The sequence below is a fragment of the Plasmodium brasilianum genome, chromosome 1, assembly GCF_023973825.1.
Source record: "Plasmodium brasilianum strain Bolivian I chromosome 1, whole genome shotgun sequence".
Taxonomy (NCBI): Eukaryota; Apicomplexa; class Aconoidasida; order Haemosporida; family Plasmodiidae; genus Plasmodium; species Plasmodium brasilianum.
The window spans coordinates 1,298,376-1,325,693 of NC_090114.1; the positions used below are offsets into that span (position 1 = coordinate 1,298,376).

At 18.4% G+C, this 27,318-nt stretch overlaps 5 protein-coding genes across 5 annotated transcripts; 1 reads left to right on the forward strand and 4 right to left on the reverse strand.

The window, feature by feature from the left end:
- Positions 1–6,870: 6,870 nt before the first annotated feature.
- MKS88_000570 (fam-l protein) lies at positions 6,871–7,842 on the reverse strand (the record flags this gene model as incomplete). Its single annotated transcript, XM_067216854.1, has 2 exons — positions 6,871–7,629; positions 7,756–7,842. 2 exons carry the CDS (start codon positions 7,840–7,842, stop codon positions 6,871–6,873), a joined length of 846 nt encoding a protein of 281 aa, XP_067075805.1.
- Positions 7,843–12,288: 4,446 nt separating this feature from the next.
- On the reverse strand, positions 12,289–13,529 carry MKS88_000571 (PIR protein; the record flags this gene model as incomplete). The annotated part of the gene is made up of 3 exons (XM_067216865.1): positions 12,289–12,426; positions 12,550–13,374; positions 13,506–13,529. 3 exons carry the CDS (start codon positions 13,527–13,529, stop codon positions 12,289–12,291), a joined length of 987 nt encoding a protein of 328 aa, XP_067075806.1.
- Positions 13,530–16,680: 3,151 nt separating this feature from the next.
- On the reverse strand, positions 16,681–17,202 carry MKS88_000572 (uncharacterized protein; the record flags this gene model as incomplete). Its single annotated transcript, XM_067216876.1, has 3 exons — positions 16,681–16,914; positions 16,993–17,072; positions 17,169–17,202. The coding sequence occupies 3 exons, from the start codon at positions 17,200–17,202 to the stop codon at positions 16,681–16,683; spliced, it is 348 nt and encodes a 115-aa protein (XP_067075807.1).
- A 3,543-nt stretch (positions 17,203–20,745) lies between these two features.
- Positions 20,746–22,497, forward strand: MKS88_000573 (uncharacterized protein; the record flags this gene model as incomplete). Its single annotated transcript, XM_067216887.1, has 3 exons — positions 20,746–20,772; positions 20,914–22,209; positions 22,333–22,497. The coding sequence occupies 3 exons, from the start codon at positions 20,746–20,748 to the stop codon at positions 22,495–22,497; spliced, it is 1,488 nt and encodes a 495-aa protein (XP_067075808.1).
- Positions 22,498–26,202: 3,705 nt separating this feature from the next.
- Positions 26,203–27,057, reverse strand: MKS88_000574 (fam-m protein; the record flags this gene model as incomplete). Its single annotated transcript, XM_067216898.1, has 2 exons — positions 26,203–26,856; positions 26,971–27,057. 2 exons carry the CDS (start codon positions 27,055–27,057, stop codon positions 26,203–26,205), a joined length of 741 nt encoding a protein of 246 aa, XP_067075809.1.
- Between the last annotated feature and the right edge of the window lie 261 nt (positions 27,058–27,318).

Genomic DNA, 27,318 nt, shown 5'->3' on the forward strand with positions numbered 1-27,318 from the left:
TAATAAAATGAAATATATACATTCATAATTTAATTTATGTACCATTAATCTTTAATGCATATTTGTTAAATAAAGTAAAAGATAAATAAAAGCATAATTAATAGCTATACATATGTCCTTACGTCAATTTTTGAATTAATAAGAATTACGACCAGTAATTTTTCAATTACGTGTTAAGCGTACAAATAAAATAATACCAGTAAATGATAATAAAATAAACATTCATAATTATAAAAAAATGAAATAATATTTTTGATTGTATAATTAAATAAAATTATAAAATTATATAATACAATGTTAATTAAAACAATATTTATCTTTTTATGAGCTATATGATTATAATAAATTATTATTTCATTTTATTTACTTATGTGAATTATATTTTTCTTCACTTTAAAAAGAAAACCTTTTAATTTATATGTTTCCCTATGTTTTGTTTATTTATTTATTTATTAAATTTTTAATGAATATCATAAATCAAATTTTTTTGTTTTTTAGTTTATCTATCACCATATATTTATAAAAATATAAAATGCAACATTATCTTAAATAGGAGAAGGCTTTAAATTATTATATATTGTTTTTGATTATTTTATTAAACCAAAGCTAATAAATATTAATTGCACTATGTATGTTAATTATTTTCCATGTTTCCTCATATAATAAAAAAAAATGTATTTTTTTAGCATATGAGATCATAGATGCCATTATATTGCATACTTATAATAATATATAATATCATTTTAATTATTTTATTATGATTATAAATAAAAATATTTGAATATGACCAGTATATTGTATGCATACTAATTCCATCTGTTATTCTTGAAGTATACTAAAAGAAAAAAAAAATTACTTTATTTAAGGAGTTTTAGTTTTGAAATTTTTATCTAAGTTGAAATAAATATTATTACTTAATGATGCTACAAATTAATTTAAAATTAACTTTAAATTTCCATTTTTTTAGTACACTTGTTTATTTAAGCATAGATTTATTACAAAAATATACAATGCCCAATTGAATATGTGATACCACCTTGTTACCAGATATAAATATGCTACATACTTAATTTTTAAAATTGTTCTAAATATATTTAAAGTATTTTTATAAATATAGATAGTTCAAATTAAATTAAAAAAAATATATATTTGTATATAAGTATTTAACTTTATAATTTCAACTATATCAATAAATGAAAGATAAGAGGTAAAACTTACAGATAGTAAAAGGTTACATTATATTTTCAACTATAATATTAATTTTGTCTTATTTATAATGAATACATACAGGAAACTTATATATCCATATTATTCCTGGATAAAAATATGTTATGAAAATTTTAATTTGTTCTTGTGCATAAAGTATTTTTTATTTATTATATTTTGCAATATAATATATATATATATATTATGTAAATAACATTATTTTAACAAAATTTTGTAATGTTTATTATTAAATAAAAAATAAAAAAGATAACCTTATTTAGTTTAAATTTGTATCCTTTTTATTATATATTTTTCAACTTATAATGTTCCATTTGACAGTTTCACTTTTTGTAGCCCATGAATCTTTATATGAATGTTTATAAAAAAAGTATGCAGTTAAATTAACAAAAAAAAATTGAATTACTAGTTTAATTAACTCTAATTATAAAAAATCAAATTAATAAAGAGTAAATTATACATTTTTGAATAAAGCAAAATTAATATTGATTTATATTTATTACTTTTGTATATGTTTAAAGGAGCACAATTAGTGTAAAAATATTGGTAGTTCCTAATATTAATTTTGCTTAATTTTGAACAACTTTAATACATTATTCATCATACTTTTAGAACATATAGAGAGAAATATACATTATCGGATAATCATGAAAATAATTATAAGATTATCAAAAAAAAAAATATATCTATTTTTGTTCAATTTATTCGTAATTAAACCTTTGGATATATATAATTCATTCTGGGAGAATAAAAATGAGTATATGTATATACTGACATTTAAAAACCTACTAACCGTAGTTCATTAGTATAATAAATAGTTGAAATTAATAAAAGGTAAAAAGAAAAGTAGAATATATGTTCGAAGCATATTTTTATAATAATTATTTAGTTAATTCATATAAATTAAATTAAAAACATTTGTAAAACATTATAAGTTCTTATAATATGTTTACCTACAAAAATTTATAAAACTCAAAATTAATAAGGAACTATATAAAATTCACTCTTAAAAATAGTGCTATTTTATTACATATTTATATTTTTATTTATAAAACGTGTAAAAATTTAATCATATATTAAATAGGAGGTTGTAATAAATATGCATTGTAATACGCTTACTATAATAAAATATGTTATAAATATTAATTATATTTACTTTTTACTATAGAAAATAAAAATGCATATTCAATAAATTTATATACAGAAAAAGACATTCAGTATTAATTTAAAACACAAAACATATTTTATTTTAATTATGTCGCGAAATAGTCATTTTGGTCTAAAAAGTCATTAAGAAATTAAAACAGAATAATTTAAACTTTTAAACATAATAAGAAGAAAATTCTTACTAATTTAACAAACCATACCTATCTGAACTTTCTTATGTGCATTTTATAGAAAATAAATATATTTTAAATGCATATTATACTTAAATAAACATACGTAAATTATTCTAAATTGTCAAATTACATTCAAACAATTTTTTAAAATAGAATTTTAAAAAGTAAAAGAATCAAATTTACCAAGTGTTAAGATTAAAATATTTTATTTTTTATATTTTATATGAAAATAGTTATGAATATATAGTACTACAAAAATTAAATAATGCATTGATCAAATCTTATATATATAATATTCTTAATTGAACTAAATAAGTGACATATGGCCATAAAAAGTTTTTTTTATGAAAGAACTTAAATCATTATTAGAATTTTTAAGATTAATTTCCTTCATTTTTTTATGTTTTCCAATTTTCACTGAAATATAAAGAATACTTGTTATAACGAATCCAGTCAAAATTGATAAAACTAATAATAATGCAACTGAAAGTTGAAATAATATATAATTTCCCGAAGTTATAAAATATATAATTGTTATAAAAGCTGTTATTATTATCAAAGAAACTAAAATGGAGAACGTAAAAACTAAAGATAACTTCCCATTTTTCATTCCATTAGTAGTTCTTTTATTAATTTTCGTGTTATTCTTAATTTTATATAAGGAATTTAACAGGTTGAATATTCTCTGTCCTAAATATATACCTATTTTATTAACTATAGAAGACTTTTTTTTCTTATCTATGTTATCCCATTTTTCCGTGTTTAATATACTTTCTTTTAATTCTTCTCTTTCTGCTACAGAGTCTTTTTTATTTATAAATATATCTTTTTCCTAATGTAGTAATTCATTATTTAATTTGTTCCCTGATATATTATCCGTTGAATTTACATCCACTGAATCTTCTTCTAGTACTATATTAGATTTTAATTCTAAATGATCATCTATATTATAATTATTATCTAACGATCTATAACAGTTATTCTATAAACAGTAAAAAAAGTAAATATTTATTATTTTTAAGGATGTACATTTCTACAGTAAGAAATTATTACATTTATAAATAAAAAATAATAGATAAATAAAGAAAAGATATATTATTATAATTCCAAATTATTGTTATAATGGCTTATTAAAATTAAAAAGATAAATGCAAGTATTTTAATAAAAATGTGATACTTAAATTTTCCTTCCATTATTGTGCTTTAATACTATTAAATGTTAGATTTATGAGGTTGTTAACTATCTTTTAAATCTTGCAAATTACAGAAGAATCTTTTTATATTTTTATTATTGATATATCTATTCTATTTAAGTTTAATAAATTGAATTTATGTAAATATGAATCATACTAATTTTTACAAATTCATAATAACATTAAAATTGGTTTATTTAATTTTTATATTAGAATGTTATAAAATTGAATACTTAATGACAATATTTTAAATAAAAATAAATAATAAATATTAAATGCATTAAATCTTATTTTTTAATAGTAAAATTATGAATTTTTTTGTTTGATAATCTTTTTAAAAAAGAAAAAAAAATAATATAATGTACATAATTAAAAATAAAATTAAAAATTATATAATCATCAATGAAAATTTTTTGTATATTTAAAAGAATGTACTACATGTTAAAAATGTATATTAATATTTATATTCAAAAGTTACAAACGTTTATGTTGTTTTGTTATCATAAAATAACTCTAATGTTTTATATATATTTTTTTTATATACTTGTATTATAGCTAAACAATATTAGTTATAAAAATAAGTAAAATAACAAAATAAATATCACAATGTGATACACTTTTTATTATATGAAATATACACTAGTACTATATATCTAAATAAAAAAAGATACGAGTTACTTTATAAAATTTTATGTATTAATATGATAAAGTTTAAGGTAATTAAGAAATCTATGAATTTACATATATATTTTTAGAAGTACTATAATAATGAGCAGTATATGTGTGATTATTTTGCAGTATTATAATTTGTATATAAATCCAAATATAATTTTTTTTTTTAATTTTTTAATGAATAGTTTAAAAATTCATAAATTCAATTTATTTTTTTACTTTTATAAATATAAATAAATATTTATTTAGAGAAATATTAATATATCTAAAAAGAAAAAAAAAAAAGAGAAAGTAAAAATAAGTTTGAAATAAGATATTAGTGTGCAATTAAATAATTTCAAAAATAATTACGTCCTTATAACATTATGAACAAAAATAACATGGATTAAACAAACATAATTTATATAAAAGGACGATAACAAAAAATTATGAAAACGGAAGATTTAATAATTATTCTGTTGGAAACATTTATAAGGAATTCATATTGTACTATTTTATATAATTTTATATTTTTAAAAACATATTTTTAGGAAAAATCATAAAAAGTTAATGTTTTTATATAATGTAAAAATTTTTTATAATAATGAAATTATGACTTATTTTTTTCTATGTGGATTATAATATTTAGGTTAATTATTAAGAATTTATCATGTGATAAAAATTATTATTTGTGATCGAAAAAAATAGAAAATCATTAATATTTTTTCATATAAATATCTATTATTAATAAAGAAAAATTAATAAACTAGAAAAATAAAATAAACATATTATCTTAAAGTATTTCCGCATATGTATTTTATTCATAGAAAAAAATATTTAAAAAAATGTATAATTCTTAATATTAATATATATATAATTTTTATTAATTTTTTAATATTAGTGTTATGACCATACCAAGGAAGCATTTTCCATGTAAGCTAGTCTCATTTTTTCTGAGGACTATATATTTTTGTGCAAAAAATATATGCATGTGTCATTTAATTGATTAAACAGTGCATTTTAAAGTGTATGAAATTATAAAAACTAAAAAATACATTAACATTATATTATTATTTTTATTAATACCTATAAAAAATATAATTTTAATAAAAAGATATTACGCTAAAAAAGGTTGAAAGGGGAAACTTATTTTTAATACATATTTAATTAAACATTGTATGAAATGAAATAACTGATTTTTAAGTATACCTCATTAAAACATATATAACTAATAAAATCAATGTTATGAATTTAAAAAATATCTATAAAAAAATAAATACTTATTATATTTATATATATTTAAAATAATATTAACACTTTATATAATATATTTATAGTTAAGAGTAAAAAATTGTTCATATATATAAATTTTTTACCAACGTATGTTTATATTATTTCAGAAAAAAGTGTATTGACATTTATGACTCCTAATAAAAATTTTAAAATATATATAAAGTATTTTTTTGTTATCTATCATTATGAAAAAATAAAGAAAATAAAAGAAAAAAAAATTCAAAAAATTGCCTATTAATATATGAATATATTTAAATCATTTAATTAATACACTAATAATTAAAAATAATAATTTAATAGAATATTTATTTATAAATTTTCTATATAATATATATCTTAATAATTCTATAAAATTTAATTAACTTCATAATTAAACAAAATAATGAAAAATTAAACTTTATTTCTTTTCATATATTTGTGACGTTTTAAAAATAAGAAATCAATAAACAAAAAAAAAATAGTATTTATTTGATAGGAATATTTTGTATAATATATTTATAACTTTATATTTATGATTTGCAAAATAAAAAAAGCAAACATATAAGGTTTTTTACGATAAATATATATTTTAACATATTTCTTATAAAACTTATTTATAGAAAAAATATAAAACTTTTTTAAAAGAAAAAAAAATATATATAAGGAACCAAATACATTCACTTTATTTTATTTTATTCAAAAAAGACATATATTTTTACTGTAAAAATAATAACAAATTTATTTAGTAAACTGAACAAATAATAGTTTTGAACAGAAGCTATAGTAAAAAATAGGGAGAAGCATATCGTACATATCAAAAATAAATTAACACAAGACTTGAATAAAATTATATGTATTTTACTATTATACATTAATATTAACATACACAAATATATTTTTCATATAAATATATTTATATACACCAATATAAACATTAAAACTAAATAACTAATTATGTTGAAACATCAGATTAAAATACAAGGTGAAAAACACTAAAAAATTTAAATTCACAAAAAAACTAGTATCATTTTTTTTAGAGTTATATTTTAGAAATTCCAAGTGTATGTATATATACTTTAAAATTCACGCAATTATGAATCTGTTTTTTAAGTATATTGCTAAAGATATTATAGATAATATGTTATAAAGCATATTTCATCATAAAAGAAACATATTCTTTATTATTCATATTACCCTTTTCTGAACTTAATTTTATCATATTTTTTAACCTTCTTATGATAATAAATAAGCCTTAATACAGTTAAGGCACCTAATATAAGGAAAGGTAAAATATATATTAGAAAAACAAAAAAGACATCTAAAACGGGAAAATATTTTTTACCTGCGTTTGTACCCTTTGTTATATTCACGGGTAAACACAGCGATTTAAAAGGGGATTTCATTAAAAATGAATAAAAGGGTTTTAGTCCATCCCATAATTTCAAAGCGGTAAATACTTTGAACAATCCTTTTATAAAGCCATAACCAACAAATAAATCTAATATGAATACTACTAAGAACAACAATAAAAATATTAAAGGTGAAGTAATTTTTAGTCCGTATTTTTTACGTATTATTTTGTTGTAAAGCTTATTACTAATAGTTTTGTTGTTTTTAAGAAAGTTTATATAATCAAGTTCTTTAAATATTTTTTTTTCTGAACGAGAACATTTTTTTGTTTCAAATATATAAGATTTGTTTTTCTTAGTTTGTTTATGGCATTCCATTTCGTTTAAGGAACTTCCAGTTAATTGTATATATTTTACATTATCTCTTTTTTCATTATTATATATATCATTTTTTTGGTTTACTCCATTGCAATGTATCTCTTTTAATGCTAAAATATTTGTATGCTTGTCCTGCTTATATTTTGTTAATGATCTATAAGTTCTTGTACTTAAATTTATATTGATGTTGTACTTTACTTTCAATAATTTGCTGTGTGTACTCTAAAAAAACCAAGTAAATAATTTTTATTTAAAAAATAAATAATTTAACGTTATAAAAATGTATTATTAAAAATGAAACGCAAAAAATATGGATAACGAAAATATGCTTAAATTATATTATCATACAATATTATTGTTAAAGTAGAGTCTCCAAATTAAAAGGAAAAATGAAAAAAATTTGAAAAAAAAAATTGAATTAATTTTTTGTTCCATGATATAGATTATTATTATTGTGTTCTCTACAATAAAGTATAAATTATTAACAATATAATATTTTTTTAATTATAACAGACATTATAATTAATTATTATTTTTTTTTTTATAATATTTTTTTAAAAACTTAAAATTTATATAACTATATTTTTTTTTACAGCAATGGCAAATAAAAATATTTTTAAATATATATTATAAAATTTACATCTTAATCTTATAAAAAACTAGCTATTAATAAAATAATAAAGTTTAAATTCATTGATAAATATTCCAAATATGCAAATTAATTAATTAATAAATTAAACTAATTAGATAATTTTTTATCAGTTTCTTTTTGAATTAATAGAAAAAAAATTATATGATTTAAGAATATTATTAAATATTAATTTTATGGAGTAGGAATTATATAGAATATAGGTTATGCACTGTTATATATGAAAATAGAAAATAATAATTTAAAAGAAGTTTTCCTGTTAATAATTATAAATTTATAAACATTACATTTTGGAAAAAGTTGTTATTGTAAAATATTTTTTATATAATTAAACAAATAAAGTAGCAGTTATGATTAACGGTGAGAGTACTATTTTGTATAACATTTTATAATACATTAATCATAGAACTTTCATTTTTTAAAAGTTTTTAATATAGTTATAGAGTTAAAATTATAATGAACTAACAAATATGTAAAAAAACATACATTTAAAAGGTAAATAAATTATAGTTTTTTATTTTTGAATAATACTTTTTGGAAAATTATAATATTCAAGTTCAAATTATGTCATTATTTTTAAATGATGCAAATTAAAACTCCAATCATTTATTCTGGATTACTTTTAATTAAATATATATATTTAGTAAAAATAATAAAAATAAAAAGATATCACAGTTAAAATTCAGATGGAAATGAAATATGAAGATGCATTAATTTTACAATATTTTAAGTGATATATATTTTCTAATATAATTAACATACATTATTTATATATGTATAATAAATAGGAAGGAATACAGATATAATTTATTAATATATTTAATTTAGTAATTTTTATCTTGATAATTTTAGGGGAAATATGTTATTTTTTCATTTATTCATATACTTTTCATAATATTAGGAGCATATCTCAGAGGCATACCTTATAATGTGATATTGAATAAATAGTATTTTATCAAAAATAATTTGATCATTAAAAAGTTGCTATTTTCATATGTTTGTGTTCGCTATATATTGTAATCCTTATAATGATAATTACATAATGTATGCACAGTAAATTATTTGAATCATCTAATATTTAACTTTATATTATTGTTCTCTTTAAAAAATATTATTCTTCTTAGTAAATAATTAAAATATTAAAATATAACTTAATTTAAATTCTATTTTTAAATTAAAAAAAGAAAATAAGTAAAAATTAACAATATTATATTTTTATTTTTTTAAAATATATATATTATTTTCGTTACAACAATTATGATAGTTCTTATATGGTTTATTTTAAATTTTAGCACAATATCATATTATCTCTTTTTTACTCTATATTAATATTCCCACGTAATATATAAGTTACCTCTTTTTGATACTTTATAATAGTCCTCTTATTACTTATTGGATATATTATGTATAATAAGTGCGTCCTTGTATTTTTCAAATAGTTTCTAATAAAAAAAATTTATTTATCGTTTCAGTACATACAATTATATTTTTTTGTGGACATTAAACATTTATCATTTAAGTTGTTTGTCATTTTAATTTTTAGTGCACTTTATATATACTATAACATTACATGTAAATTAAATATATACTTTTAATAATATTTTATAATAATGAATTTTTACTAGTAAAATCATAATATGTATGCAAATAGAGACACATATTCTAAATGTGCTCATTTTCTTTCATAAATATACACTACCAGATAAATAAATAATATAAAATATGAGTTTTCCATAGTAAAATCATTGTGGAACTAGTTTTTTATTTTAAAATAATAATATATGTTTATCATCAGATGTACATTGATTGTTATATTTCGTTTTCTGTATATTTTTAACAATTTTATTTTAATAATATATTAAAATATTACTGTTTTAAAAGAATATAATATTTTTATTCGTTTAAAAGGAAGATATATATCAATACATTCATAACCATGGATAATTTTAATGTACTTTCGTATATAAAAAAAATTGAATTACGTAATTCAATAGTTGGTGTTCTTTTTATAGCATATTACAATATCTTATGTTATATAGAATAGTTATTTTTAATAATTATAATTTAATACGAAATATTATAAATTTTGATTAAGTCAATGTTCATATAATTTGAATGTTTCATATGACTATCCTTTGTTTATATAGAGTTTAAGCTTAATAATTTTGTAAATTATAATTAGTTATAGATAAATACACAAAAATTTAATAAAAGTATCATACTCTATTTTTTATTGTAGATATTCTGTACCTCCAAAAATTAATATTTCTTTATTTAGGCATATATTTAAAAATATTTATGCATCTCATAGGGAAATGTATTACTTGTGTTTTATATGACCATTATATGAATCTAATATTCGTAAAAAAAAATTTACATGTAATTCTACTTTTTCTGTTAAAGTGAAAAACATTGTAATATATTACATCACTTTTAATTGCAATATTTAAAGAATAAATGCAATAAACACAAATTCACTAATGATTGAGATTCTTTCATTTAATTTTAATAAATAATTCAAGTCATAAAGAGTAACTTAATTAAAAGCATTTAAAAAATAAATAATATAAAAAAATAAAATATAAATAATATACCTTTAGAACAAAAACATTATGATAAATCTCTTTAGAGTACATAAGACGTAGAATGTTATAATTTATTATTCCCTTATTATATTTTCAAGATGTTGCTCAATATTAATATTAATATTATATTTAATAATATTATTTATATAATAGTATTATATTATGAACTACAATATCTTCTTTCCTTCAAAATAAAAATAATAGTTTATATTTATTGCTTTTTACTTATGGTAAATGTCTATATTATTAATATGCATTATTGTATACTATGAATGACGTTATGTCTGTGGTAAAAAAATATTTTATTTCAATTTTGTTTTTTCTCAACATATAAATAATTCCAAAGGTATATATATGATTCTATTAACAATTAATTGAATTATTTAAAATAAAGTGTATTTAGTATAATATATGTTATTATGTTGCATATATGTTCAACGTAAAACAAATATAAATTTAATACTTTTCTCCATTTAAATAATAAACTATTATTTATTTATTTAGGTCCATTATCTTATTTTATTTCTTATTTGTAAAAATATTACCTTATGTTGAACTAATAAAATAAGTCTTCTTTTTATTTAATAATTATGTGGATAATTTAAACATTACGTAATAAAGAAAAACTCTAACATATTTAATTTAGGATAAATAATTTCATACTATTAGAGGCATTAATTTCATATTATTATTGTTTAGTCTTTCAGTTTTTATAAATTTACTTTAATTGTTATATAATTTCCAATGCAATTTTCTACTTGTGTTTTAATAATATACATTTTTTATTTATTTGTTATTTAATTCATGTAATCACAGAAGTTCACCAAGGATTACAATAATAAATATTCTATATTTATTCGCCTACTTTTACTTATTAAAAGTGAATAATTTTAGTTAAAAAATTTTGATATACTTCAACTTAAATATTATATAACATGTTGTAAGAATATGCACCTATCCCTTATACCATAAAATACAAAATGAATACTTTTATCATTCTGTTTGCAAATTGATATAATATATGTTTATTACCACTTTAGAAAAAAAGCATATATTTATATAATATATAATTAATATATCATTATAATAATTTTCTCTTATATAGCAGGCCTTTACATATCTTTCATTCTTATACTTTAAAGAATTATATATTCATTATAGTTCTCCGTAATAAATAATAACTTAAAAATTAATGGATGAATATATATATTTATATAAAATAAATATATATAACATATAATAACATTTACTCCTTAGTATTTATATATTCTTATTATATAACGATAATCACTAAATCAATAGGAAAAAAAAAAAAGAATAATTAATTTTCATAATTTTATATTTTGTAACATATAAAAATATGAATTAATACTTCTGTATAAAAATATATTTTTCTATTATGTAAACTATAAGCATTTTGTTTATTTAATAAAGGTACTAAAACTTCCCAAAAAAATAATAATAAAAAATACGTATAAGGGTATAATATTCAAATGAATAATAATTATTATTATATCATTTATATATGCAGTTATTATTTTTTTTTGTTTTTATAAGTTAATTTACTTCCAGAATAAGATTTAAATGTGTCTTAATTTGTCTGTCATAAAACATTTTATAATACATGTGCAATTAGAATTAAATGTTTCATATAGCATCATAAGATAAATGGATGTCTCTATCTTCTAAATTTAACTTTCTGTGTTTTGCATAATAGAATCTCTCTAATAATTCATTTTGATCTAAAAATGTTTCTTTATTTTTATTTTTCCTGTAGTGATAAGTCTAATATAAAAATAAAAATATAAAAAAAATAAAATTTTTATTTTGTAATTATATTTTTTAAGGGAGATTTATTATACAGAAGTGTGTAGCGCAATTATATTTTATAAGGGAATATTTATTTACTTTATAGAATAAGAATAATGTGAAAAGTAGTCCTATTGTAACGAATCCAAATGTTATTGCTTTGTAAAAAGGATCATCTAAAAAGTTTATAAGAGTTCTTTTAGATGAATGTTGACTTAGAATTATAACATCCCTATCAATAATTAATTCTTGAATTAGTTTTTCCCAATAATCACTGGATAAATTATGTTTACATTTTAATTCGGATAAGATATAATATGGGTTATATTGTTCTTCACATTTTATGTAGTTTTTACATATGTTATCGTTATTTTTTTCCAAAAAAAAATATTTACAACATTTCCTTATATGTTTTTCGTATATATTTTTTATCTGTTCAAGATAGTCACAATACTTATTTTTTTCTGTTCCAGAAGAATGTTTTTTATTTCTAATGTGATCATAACTTTTAAAATAATAGTACAAATGTTTTTCTTCTTTCCATTCATTAAAATTACCGTCAAAGTAAAATATACAATCTTTTTCTACTTTTTTTTTATATGCAGAAAGGATAGCGTGATTAAGTTTTGTTCTATCATCTGGATGAATAGTTTTATTCCATTTAGTACCTAATTCACTTATAATTTTATCATATATCCAGTAAGTGAAGTAAGAACATACATCATAATTAATATTTTTTTTTTTTTTAGTTTTATCAAATTTTTTTAAGTAATCTATAATATTATTACAAACTTTTTTTACGTCTTCATTTTTCCATTTAGAACTAGTTTCTTCTTTGCAGTAATCAACACTTACACTTTTATTTCCATTCTTATATAGATCAGCATATTTTGTATATTCAGGCAACTCTTTTAAAATATTTTCCTAAAAATTAATCAGAAGAATTAAATATATAAATACTAATTTTTTTTTTTTAAAAAATCTATCATTCTTAATGAGGTATGATGCATTAAAATATGAATTAATATTTATATTAGTAAATGTAAAATATATACCAAATCATCTTTTGAAGCACTCATTCTGTTTTGAGATACATCAATTAAATTAAATGATCATAATTAAAAACACATAAATATCAACATATATATATAATAACAGCACATAATATAATGATATATTATGTACTTTATATGAAATAAATAGAGTGAATAAATATTTATTATTGAGAATTATGCTATATTTATAGATTTGAAATTATATTATAATAATTTTATACTTACAACGCGAAAGAAAATTTTTTAAATTAGAAAAAAATAAAATGAATATCATGGATATAGTACCCATAATAAAATAATATATTGCGGGGATAATTTTTATCTTATAAAATTTAATTTTATAAATGTACAAACAAATTCTAATAATGATATATATTAGGGAAAAATATACCTAAATGGCATTTATATATTGACGGCAGCTTAAGATAAATTATTAATTAAATTATCCTATTTCATTTCGAAAATATTGTATTTATATATAAATATATATATAATTAAATTTCCTTCATTATGATTTACTTGGGTAGAATGATCAATTATATGTCATATATATTAGTATAATTTCCCTTTGTAGTTATAATAATGAATAATTTATTTTATTATCTTTATATTAATGTGTATTAGAAATTAATTTTTTTTTTTTAATAATTAAAATATGATATATATTGTTATATATAACAATTGATTTATGTATTCTCTATTATAAAAAAAAAATTTTATTTATAAATAATAAGTATAAAAAATACAATTTATTTTGTAATTTAAAAAAGTATATATATTTCTCTCTTTATTATTCTTCGAGGAAATTAAAATCCATTTTATTTTACTTTGCACCAGTAATAATGTAATATGCATGCTTAAAGAAATAACCATTACCATATAAGCATAATAAAAAATTTTGTTTTAAGTTATTCGGAATAAAATTATTTTAAGAAATTTTAAAATTCACTATTTTAAAAAGATTACGTTGAGGATAAAAAAATATATTAAATACTATCCAAAATAAAAAAAATATTCAGGAAAATTTGATAAAAAACATTTATTTTATCTGTAAACTATATTCTGATAAATCCTTTTTCATCAATTATATATATATTGAAATAATTCATAAATTTTTTATTTTTATACTGAAAAATATATATTTATCAATTATTGTTTTATTTATTTATAATTTTATAATTAAATATTTGCTTCTGTTATAATAATTAATGAAAAGAAGCAAAAATTGATATATAATCTTTCTTATATTTTTTAATATTTTGTGTACCCAAGTGGAATAACTTCATTCATCTATTATCTGTAGCATTATTTTTAGTATATTATGGTATTATTACATATCAATTCATTTAATATTATATTAAATATGTTGTCGTGAAAACTAGTATGGTATAATAAAGAAAAAATTAATTATAATTATTAATGTTTGGAAATGAACATACTATTTTTTTAATAATTTAATCGAGCTATAAAATTTTTTTTATAATATTTTATTTTTTATGGTATAATGTCACTGTTGACATATTGAGAATTAGTTTTTTTCCCGTATACATAATATATTCAGTTAGAGAATAATTATATAAGTGAATGAGTTCATATTATTTAACTAAATTCACTATGTTACAGTATTGTTAAATCTAACTTATAATGGATAGTGTTATTTCATGTACTATTTATTTTAACCTTACAAGTACATAATATATATCCTATGTTATTAATTTAACTTAATCTAAATAATAAAAATTGTAACTAGGAATGTTTTTATTAACTACAATATAGTAATTATACTCTTAATATCTGAATATTTTTATAAGTTACTATAGTAAGAAAACTTAATAAAATTATTTTATAAAAAACACAGCATCTAAAATATAATATATAAATTAATAAAACATGTGTCAGTAAAATTAACTAATAAAACTTTAATTATTATATTTAATGTAGAAAAAAGAAAATATGCTACGAATAACAATATAAAATAGCATTTTTTTAATTACATTCAACCAACTCCTTATATGGAGTATTTCAAACAATTTTTATATTTTAATATTATTTGACATTTGATCATCTATTTGTTATATAACTTAAAGATTATTTTAGATTTCTTAATATGTACGCTTTTTATAAAATTTTCTGTTATATTATTATGTGTCTACAATGTATCTTGTTGTATTCCTAATATATTGATAACAAAACAGATATATATTAAAACCATTTATTATATAACACTTCATAAAGTAACCTATGTATACTTTCTAAAAAATTTGGATGTTCTTTCAAATCCTTATACATATTTATATATAATATAACTGAATAACATTTCTAGTATTAATTTTATAATACTTAAATTTATTATTTATATTTTTCTTAATATTATTTTATTATTAAGTAGAATTAGAGTGTGAACCCTATTTTTATACTTCTTAATGTAGTCTTTTAGAATCAATTAGTATTATACTTCATATTATTATACATATTATAATACAGGATGATAGGATGAACATAATTGTCTGTTGTTATAATATATCTATATAGATATGGTTATATCTTTTCTTAATTAGTTTGTATGTTCCATAGATATATTATTATTATTTTTTTTTTCTCTGATGTATTACATAAAGAACTTCCAAGTAGAGGTTACTAAAGAATATATTAAGAAGATAAAAAGAATATCATGTAATTATTTTTAAACCAAAATATTTTAAGGTTATTATTATATAAAAATTAGAGTGTAGTATATGAATTTTAAGGAAGAACTTATGTTTACAATATTAGGGGCATAAAGTAGATAATATATTCCAAGTGTTAAGGAAACTATAGTTATAATTCAAGAGCATATTATATTAAATTATTACATATAGTTTTTGAAGTATTATCATAATCCATATTAATTCCTGATGGTATCTCAGATATTAAGAACCTTAGCAGTCACAGTATTCTGCTATGTTAACTTAATTAAATATATATTCAAAATCATTGATAACTTTATAATGAATGTATTACATTACCTTGATAAGTATTTACCCTTTTTTATTTTATATTAAATTAATTATCAGTGTTTATTTGTTGTACTATTTTGTTCTGGGAATTTATTAATAGACAGAAGTTGTTCTTTGGGTGTAGTTTTAAATTAATTACCTAATATATCTTTGCACTCATCTATATTTCTTTTTGTTTTTTAATATCTATATTCATATTTCCTTTTAATATAGTCATAACTTTTAAAATAAGCACATAAATTTTCTCCATTTTTACGAGGTTTATACACATCTACAAAATTACATTCAGAAGGTACCTCTTTTAAAATACTTATAATATTTTTTATTATGTTATAAACTTTATTAACACTTGTGCTTCTATTGTAATTATAGAAACCCCTTGATATTATTGTTTTCCTATAGTAAAACATAAGCTAAAAATAATGGCAGATATCTCTGAAATTTTGAATGTTTTTTCACGAATTATGTTAATTCCTTAAATATATTGCTACCTTTTTAAAATTCGCTTTAATGTCTTTTTGAATGTCTTTTAAATCATTATATTTATTTCTATAATCACTTGAATTATTATCTACATCCAATGTATTTTATCTTTCACATAAAAGTGAACACTGGAATATATCTTTTTAAAAATCAAATGATAAAAATAAATTATATGTATAAATACTTTCCCTCCAGAAAGTGTTTTTTTCATTAAACATATTTAGAACATTCAAGTTATAAATTATTAATAATTAATATGATAAAAATTAGACTTCCCCATTTATTTTGTTCAAAAGTGCTTTTCTATTTATACATATGTTAAATGTAGATAAGAAAGGATTTGTTTTAGTATATTTTTAATTTTATAAAAAATAAGTATAGCAATTTATAGGCACATTACTTATTTATTAATGCCAATTTTAATAACAAAAAATATATTTATTAGTTCTATAACTTTACTCATTTACCTTTAAGAATAAATTATAGTAGAACTATATATACTATATATAATAAGTATTTTTAATTTAAAAAAAAATTCAGTGAACATCAGAAATTTAATATTCATGCAAGATGCAGCATATCATATTAAAAATAAGCACTACGTAAAGTATTAAGCTATATATTTATAATAGAATTCTATTAATCTCATAATATATAATGAATGGTATTTATATTAAAAATATATAAACTTTAATTTGCATTGAGATGTTTATATAATATTGCTATTTAACTTTTAAAATATTCCATTCCGGATGAATATAATTGTTATTTATATTTAAAATCAATAAAATTTATATTATAAGAATATAGAATTTTAATAAACGAACTTTTTTATTTTGATTGTTTCTAAGGATATAAATATACTATTAATCATTTTCAATTTAATTTATATTAAATATTTAAACTTCTTATAAAATGATAAAATATTATAAATTAGTAAATATAATATACGACAAATATGGTCTATTTTATAGTACAAAATTTGATAAGTATTTCAAATTTTTAATAATTATAATTCTATTATTTTGAAGGATCTGGTATTTAATTGACTATATGATGGTTTCTGCTTTTCTTAATTTTGAGGTAGCTGTAAATTTAACATATTAATTTATTGTATAACTATATATTCTCTATGTAATTTTAGGTTGTTGAAATAATGGTATAATTATATATTTGTAATAAAAGTAAATGTTAATAGCGCATTATATGGTACTAGCAAAATTTTCAGAAATATACTAAAATAACTCTTAAAAAAATAAAAATAAATTTAAGATTTATTTTTACATATTTAATATCACAAAAATACATTTGTAAATTATATATATAATTTGTGTCTTTAATTTCTATAAAAGTATTACGTTATCGAAATAAATATATGATATTCTTTTTATTATTCATACATTTAATAATGATCATTAAATATCATTATGTATAATTTTCCAAATATATATTTTTACATATTTTATTTATTTTTGCTGCGAATTATACTAGTAACAGTATATAATAGCACATTATTTAAAAAAAAATAAAAAAATTTGTAATCATTATTTTTTTGAATTACGTTTTAGCAGTAAAAAACTTAAAGCACTATTTACAAAGTAAAATATATAATGTAAAGATTTTATATACTTTTTATTATTAGTTCATTTTTAATGAATAATTATATATATTTTTTTTAATATCTGGAAAAATATTATTATATGTATTGCCATCACAAATTTCTAGTTCATCAGAATAAATTAAAAAAAAAAATAGAAATCAGCTAAAAAAATATTCTGAACATATGCATTAATTAGTTAATTTTGTGAGATACTGTTTCACAGCAAAATACAATATACTCATATATATAAATGAAAAATTGCAAAAATTTTAAAACTAATTACATACAATATAACATATATATAATAATTATTATTAAAATTGGCTCATAATGTTTTTGATAAAATATATATGTATCATACGTGTGAAAAAATTTTAAAAGAACATCAACTTTACAACAATTAAAATGACTAAAATATATTGTTTGCGTAACATGGAATGCATTTTAACGAATTAAATATTTTATGCATATTCCATTAATCAAAATATTATCATATATAATCTCTATAAATACAAAAATTATTATTCGAATTAAAAGCACTCATAAAAAGTAATAACTGAAATGAAAATGAAACACAATGTAGTTAAGAAGTTTTGTATAAATTAAGTAATTTCTGTATTTATTACATAATTACGTATACATTAAGTGGTTTTTTGCATATGAAATATTATTAAGAATTCATTAATATATTTATTTTAAAACCATCTGTGTAATAATAATAATAAAAAAAATAAACAATAGCATATCATTCCTTTGTGCTAAAAATATATATTCAATAAACATAAAACAATAAAAAAAAAATTAATAAAAATTCCTCTTATATGACAAAATTAAATTAAAAAAAAAAAAGAATATATAATATATATAGCATCTATTTCATTATATAAATTTATTAATTCTCAATATATTTTTTCTAATTTAACAAAAAAAATTGTGTAAATTATAATGAAAAAAGTAATAAATTTATTTTAGAACCTACAAGAAGTATATTAAAAAAGAGAATTTTATTATATTTACGTATAAACGAATGGTAGAATCTTTTTCCATTTTTTTGTTCAAAAACATTTTCATATATTATGTCATTATTTGGAACATATTATTTTGTGGGCTTATAAAATTATAATGAGTTATTTCGAAATATTAGCTAAAAAAAAAATATAGGAATTTATATATGCAACTCTATTATATCTTTTTATTAATGAATTAATATGTAACAACGTATATAGGGATGAGATATTAAAAAGTATTAATTTTAGAGTACTCTACTATATCCTTTTATTATAATTTTATAATGTGAAAATAGTAAAAAGTTTATTGTTAATATATTTTAAAACTTAAGACCTTAACTTATATTATATTAGTTCATTTTAGCATTATTATGAAATGATATATTTTTAAATATAGTAATTATAAAGGAACTATTTTGTTATAATAAAAACTTATAATATATTTTAAATATTACAATTGTAATTATAAAAAAGTTTTTTAAGCAGTTATTATTTTTTATCTTATTTAGGATCATTTATCAACATGTATAACAATAACTCTTGCTTTATAAAATTTCCAAATTTGTATAAATAAAATTTCTTTAGTATTCATTTATCTAATTTTAATAAAAATATATATATGTATATACTATTTTGTAATAAGCCCTTATATCGATTTTAAGGAATAATTATGTTAATATAGTACTAAATATAAAAGAGAATTAATTATTATTGGTAAAGAAAATATTAAAAAAAACGAAATGGATTGATACATATATAAAAGAATTATTAAAAAAATAATATAATAAAAAATTATAATATAGTGTAAAACATTAATGGAAAAGTGAATTAATCGTATAAAAAAATTATTTACAAAATAAAACACTATGAGCTAAAATTAAAATGTCATTTTAGAATTCTGAACTTATTTTTTTTTTGTTCTATTTCAAAATTTTAAATGATTATTCTATAGGATAATATCAGTGCTATGGATTTTTAATTATAAATAATAATTAACTAATTTTTATTACTAAGGAAGATTTATTTAATTCTTATAATTAATATAGTGAAATACATAATATGTCATTAATAACTGTACTTTTATTTTTTATATATAGGTAATTCAAAACTTCGAATGGTAAAATTTTTTTTTATTTCAATTTTTTGAAGCAATAATGTCAACTTCAAATGAGGATAAATGGGTACATATTAATTCTTAATTAAAAAGTGTATTAACATTTTATAAATTTAGTATTTTTTTACGAAAACAAAATATATATCTATGATTTTAAAAGATATTGTAAATATATATATATAATTCATTAGGTCTGTTTAATTTTTAGGATAAAATTTTAGTGGGATCACATTCATATAATATATATAATAAATTCGACAAGAAGGTTGAAGGAGATAAATATAACAATTCTTGTAGTGTATTCAAAAATGAAGGAGATGCTGGTACGAATGAAGGTTTCGAACTGTGTAAAAAAATTGCAAGAAATTCAGATGATTTACTTGAACATAGTAATAAAGATGAATCTACTATTTACTGTTCACACTATAAGTATTGGGCATACAAAAATATAAAAAAGTTTCTAGAGAATAATTCTGAAAACTTTAATGGAAATTCCTATATTACAAAATTTTTGAGTGCTCGAGATAGTATTAAGCATGACTATAATTCATACTTTTGTCAGTATGAGTTTAAAAATAATAATGCTTTAAGTGTATTAAGTGATAAGTTAGAAGAGAAATATTTGTATGATTATTTTCATAATTATGATAGTATTAAAACTGATGATACTTGTAAACTTCTTTCACTGAGTGAATATGAAAAATACCTTAATGATATTATTAAAATATATAATAATCATAAGCTTCAGAAAGAATGTTGCAACGGCTTATTCTTGGAGGACTGTTTTGATTATTTTAATTGTGCTGATGAATTTGATCCTAAACAACTATTGTCATCATTGAAGAAAGGTGGAAATAATAGTTGCAGTAATTTAGAAAAAGAAGAGAAACATGCGAATTCTGATAGTTCACCAAATTTTTATAGTTCTAGCTCACACATTTTTAGTTCATTTTATTATTTTACTTGTAGAAGTAAAGAAGAAGGTACAGATATTTGCAGAATGTCTACAACTTATGTTGAACCTGCTAAAACGTTTGATTCCAATACAGATAGTGTGTTACAACATAAACCTATTAGTTTAACATCACAAGGTCAAGAGGCACCAGCTTCCCAAAGCAGACAAGTTGAACAGAAAAATAGAATTAGCAGAGTATCGAGCTTTTCCGCAAATCCTAACCCAAACGATACATTACAGGAAGCTTCAAAGGCATTATCTACATCAGAAAATGAGAAGAGTAAAGTACAAAAGAGTTGTCCCGGTTACCAATCCATAGAAGGTGCTTCAAGATTATGCGACGAGCCAAATGTACGAGAAAAAGGAACTCTTGGAGGAAGATGGGAAGAATATTCTCCCCATAAAAAGGTTAGATTCACACGAAGCATTAATGGTTTTTATTATCATACATTAGGAAATAATATTGATATAATCAACCATTTTTTCCGAGTTGGAATTGCATTTACTTTGGCAATTGGAATAATATTCACTATTTTCCTTTATTATAAAGTAATTAATAGTTTCTAAAAAAAATGAAGAATATATTTATTTGCTATTTTATGTTTCCACCAAATTTTATAATTATATAACAAATGTATTAATTATTGTTCATATTATTTATTTTTATATTAGTTCACACCTTTTGGACGACGTCTAAGAAAAAAGCCATCCAGGTATAAACGAATTGATGAAGATGTTGATATATCATACTTGCGGCAGTTTAAAATACGTTCACCAAAAAAGGTAAATAGAAATAGGGGTAGTACAAGATTACAGTTTGCTTATTATTCTAGGTGAAACCATCTTTGATTACTTCAAATAAAAGTCAAAATGATTTAGCGAATGAATAATGAAAAGCAAACGTGGAGAAGTTATATATGTATTTATATATAGTAAGAGAAAAAATAAAAGAAAATTGAATGAAATACAGTTAATACATAATATATATATAAATATATACAATGGGTATACAAAAGATTTTCCAAGTATTGTACTTATATATATGAAATGTATGCAGTAAAACGCCTAAAATAAAAAATAATCGAACACAGAAAATTAGAGTAAAATAATATATAAAATAAAACACCTAAAAAATTATGAAACTTATATTACTATCAGAAGAAGAGTAAATAGTAAGAATATCATATATAAAAAAAAAAAAAAAAAGAGGAAAAGAAAATTATACATAACAATTTATAAAACGTGTTACATAAATAATTATATAATTTATGAATCTAAAATAATTTAAGATAAATTAATATATATAGAAAAAACACGATACTATAAGGAAAAATGAAAAAAGTTTGTTGTAATTAAAAAGTAGAGATTTTATAAAGGCACAGTGTGTATGAATTATATATAGTGAATGTATTTGAATGAATAATAATAGAATAAACAGTTTAAAAATAAATAGGAAAGTAACGATATATATACTACCTATATTTAGGTACATTTTTAGAAAGGTAAATAGCTAATTTTAAGAATTAAGTTTGGGCTTTTAGAATTTTTTTTTTATATCTGTCTTTTAATTATATAAATGTAATAACTGAAATACTTTACTTTATATTAATATTATCATTAATTTTGTTTTAATTTATGTTATATAAGTAAAATAATATATATTCTATAAAATTCTTATACTAAATTTGACATAGATGCAATACATATGTGAACAAAATAAAAAATATTATGAATTATGTTAATATAACTTTTACATTAAAAATATCCAAATAATTCCTTTATTTAAATGAATACAATTGCTATTACGAGAAAGTAACCTCTTAGTTTTGGCAAAATATATACCTTTTTTTATAATATATATCATAATATAAGATGAATGAGGATTTTATTATTAAAAATGAAAAGGAGGGAATTATAAATTCCGTGAACCAACTCATATATATAGTTACTTTATTATAATATATTTAATAAAGATAATAATATATAAGAATGAAATTTGTTAATATACATGTAATACCGGCATATCTTAATAGTCTATGATACATTAAAAAATATATTGCTGAAAACATTTAATAGTCAGTTAATTTTATATAAGGTATTAAAATATTACAAATATCATTATGCTTATTTTTAGTAATGCATATAAAATAGAGTTAGATATTGCATTAGATACATCTAAAAAATGCGGATACCTTGTTGTATATAATATATATAACAAATCATGTTAATAATGTACTTACTAAAACATGAAAAAATACATATTTTATTTATAATAAGCATTAATTTTTTATTTTACCATCATTATTTCAGAAAATTATAATTTTCAATTAAACTCATAGCATTATGCCTAAATGTAAATTTTCCAATTGTATCTATTTAAATGTTTTTTTTTTTTTTTAATTAAATATATATATATATATGATAAATTTAACGAAAGGGGAAAAGAAATAAAAACAGTAATTCGTGAGAAAAATACATGATTATCAGCATAATCGAAATTTATATTTATATTTGTTTAAATATATCAGAAATGTATGTACATATTCATTTTTTTTACCATTTTATTTTATAACAGATATTTGCTTAGTTTTTATAACACAGAATTAAATCAGGAATTTCGTACGTATACTAATAAAATAGTAAATAAATGTATGATCTAGAATATTGATGTTGTATTGTAATAATCAATATTAATAATCTCCTACATGAAGCCCTAAAAACAAAAAGAATTGTACTAGTATATCTTGGTAATATTTTTGCCATAATTTGGACTATATATTACCCCTTTTAGATACATATGTGTACTATTTACAGATAACAATATAATTTTATAATATTTATAACATTTAATATTGAAAAAAAGAAAGAAAAAATTGTAAAACCTATTAAAAATTTTCTTAGAAATAGATTGATACTTTTATGCGCATTTATCCAAATATTAATTTTAATTTATCTAAATTGAACAACATATTTTCAAAACAATAAAATAATTATTCCTTTTTATTGTCTACTATATACTTTTCTAAATATAAGAATAGTTTAATGAATAAAAAAATTATTAATTTTAATTTTTTGTTTAAATTATAATTTACAAAAGTTCTTTTTAAAAAATGATAGAACATTAAAATGTGAAATTCTCGTAAATAAATTAGACCACACGTTTTATGATTTATCTGTTTGTGATTAATCACTAAATGAAAAATATAATTTAAGACTTTAATTATTATATATCATAACATTTAAAATTATTAAAAACATGATAGCACTATTATGATATAATATGTGAATACAAATAATTTTTTACTTAAGTTTATGTTATTAAAATGAGAAAGAATATAATTTCAGAAAATTCTTAATCATTAATATAATATTATATAAATTCACATATTTAAGATCATATTACTGATGCGGTAAAAATATGTATAGAGAAAAAATACTAAGTACTGAGAATTTGCAAATGTTTATTTATGTGTAATAGTGTTATGTAAAAAAACGTATATATCTTTAAAGTGCATTAACGCATTATTCAGTAGTTAATTGAATTCCATTATAAATTTATTATTTACTTTTATTAAGTAGTTATTGTTTAAGTTTGGAAAAAATGCGTAATTGTTTTATGATACATACTAGTATAAGATTAAGATTAATTAAAAAAAGTATTAGCTAGATTTTGCTAATAAAATATATATATAATATCTTTTTATTATATATATGTTATTTTTTAAAAAAAGCATTAATTCCTATAACTATAAATTTTATAAAATACAATGATAATTTTGTTTTGAGCTCTTCATTTAAATATTATATATTCTGAAATTGAAATTAAGCAATTAGTAATGCATTCTTCAAAGCAAAAAATATTGGTACATAAGGATTATTGTATTAATGTACCAGGCGAATTAAACTATATATATGTTATAAAGATATTTAAAGTATATATATTTTTTATTATATAATTTCTATAAAACTTTTTTTTTAGTATAAATATTATGTTGTCTTTTAAATAAAAAAGTGTTTGTGTCAAGGGTGCAAAATTCTTTTCGTTACTATAAATTTAAAACAAGACGCATTTAGTATTAATTTAACACTAATAATACATTGTTTTAATTACCAAAAAAATTAATCATTTTTCTATGAAAAATATTGCAATATAGGAAGAAGCAATTTTTTTTTCAAATATGAGTTTTCATACTCCAATAAAATTATATGAATTGTTTTATTATATATTAATTTTTATGCTTAAATATATATTCTTCATAAGAATCTAATTTAATAAACATATTTATGTTTATATTAGCCCATAATATGTAATTAATATGAAGCAATAATTTAAAAGAAAAGTTCATAAATATCAAAATATCCAAATTCAAAAATAAATGAATAACTTATTTTTTTTTTTCTTCTGTATAAAAAAGATAATTACTAATATATGTATTTATAGAATTATAATAATTATAGGCATATTTTATAAAAATAAATTCTATAAAAATATTATACATATAAGTTAATGTTGTTAACTTACAGAAAAATGTTTATTTCTAATTAATCATTTAAATCAGCCATTAACTTAATTTTTTTATATTTTTCATTATTTTTTAGGATCTTATATAACGCTATTAGAAGTATGACAGATAATATAACCATTAATATCCCAAATGATATTACAAAAAAATGTTTTTTTGCTTCACCCAAGGCAGTTTCAACTGCATCCCATACACTGCTCAAAGATAGTGAATTTTTAAGCGATTCTCCTGCAGTTTTCAAGTAGCCTAATCCTTGTAATATTGGCAATCCAATTCCGACCAAGAAAAAAAGGAAAAACATAAAAGCTCCATATCTGTATTTTCTGAATTTTATTTTTTTTAAAGCTATATTACAAATTCTTCTCTTTTTTTCAAGAAAATCATCATAGTCCTTTTTTTTAACTAATTTTCTTTCAAAATGGAAGTGTTTACCGTCAAACATACTATTATTATAATCTATAACTTCTATATAGTATTGCGCCTTATTTAGTGGCCTTCTATTAGAATATTTGTTTTTTCCTTTTTCCCCCTCTCCATTGAATGGTTTTTCATCTTTTAAATCTAAAATAATTGAATCCTTATTCTGTTTATATTTTGTTAGTAAACGATAACTTCTTGTATATAATCTTCGACATGGTGTCCAGTCCTCATCCAATGATATGTTAATAATACCCTAAAAAAAGTTTATGTTAATATATGTTAATACATAAAATAATAAATATTTTTAAATAATATAAAACACGAAAAATATATATTTCACAGAAATACATAAATAATATTATCATACTATATGACAATAAAAATGACATATCCAAATTAAAAGGATAAGCGCAGATAATTTATAAAATAAGATGGAATTAATTTTTTGTTGCATTATATAAATAATTAATAAGCAAACATATTAAGGGAAAAATAAATAACAATTTATTTTTCTACTTATAAGGGATGCTATATATAATTAAAAAAAAAAACTTTTTTTTATTACTTCATAAATACTTAATAATATTTATATAATTACGATATATTTTACAGCTTATACAAGAAAAAAACTTTAAAGATATTTTAAAAATTTTTTAATGTTAATGTTAATGTTATAAAAAGAAAAGGTAATAAACATTTATTTAAATAAAATAAA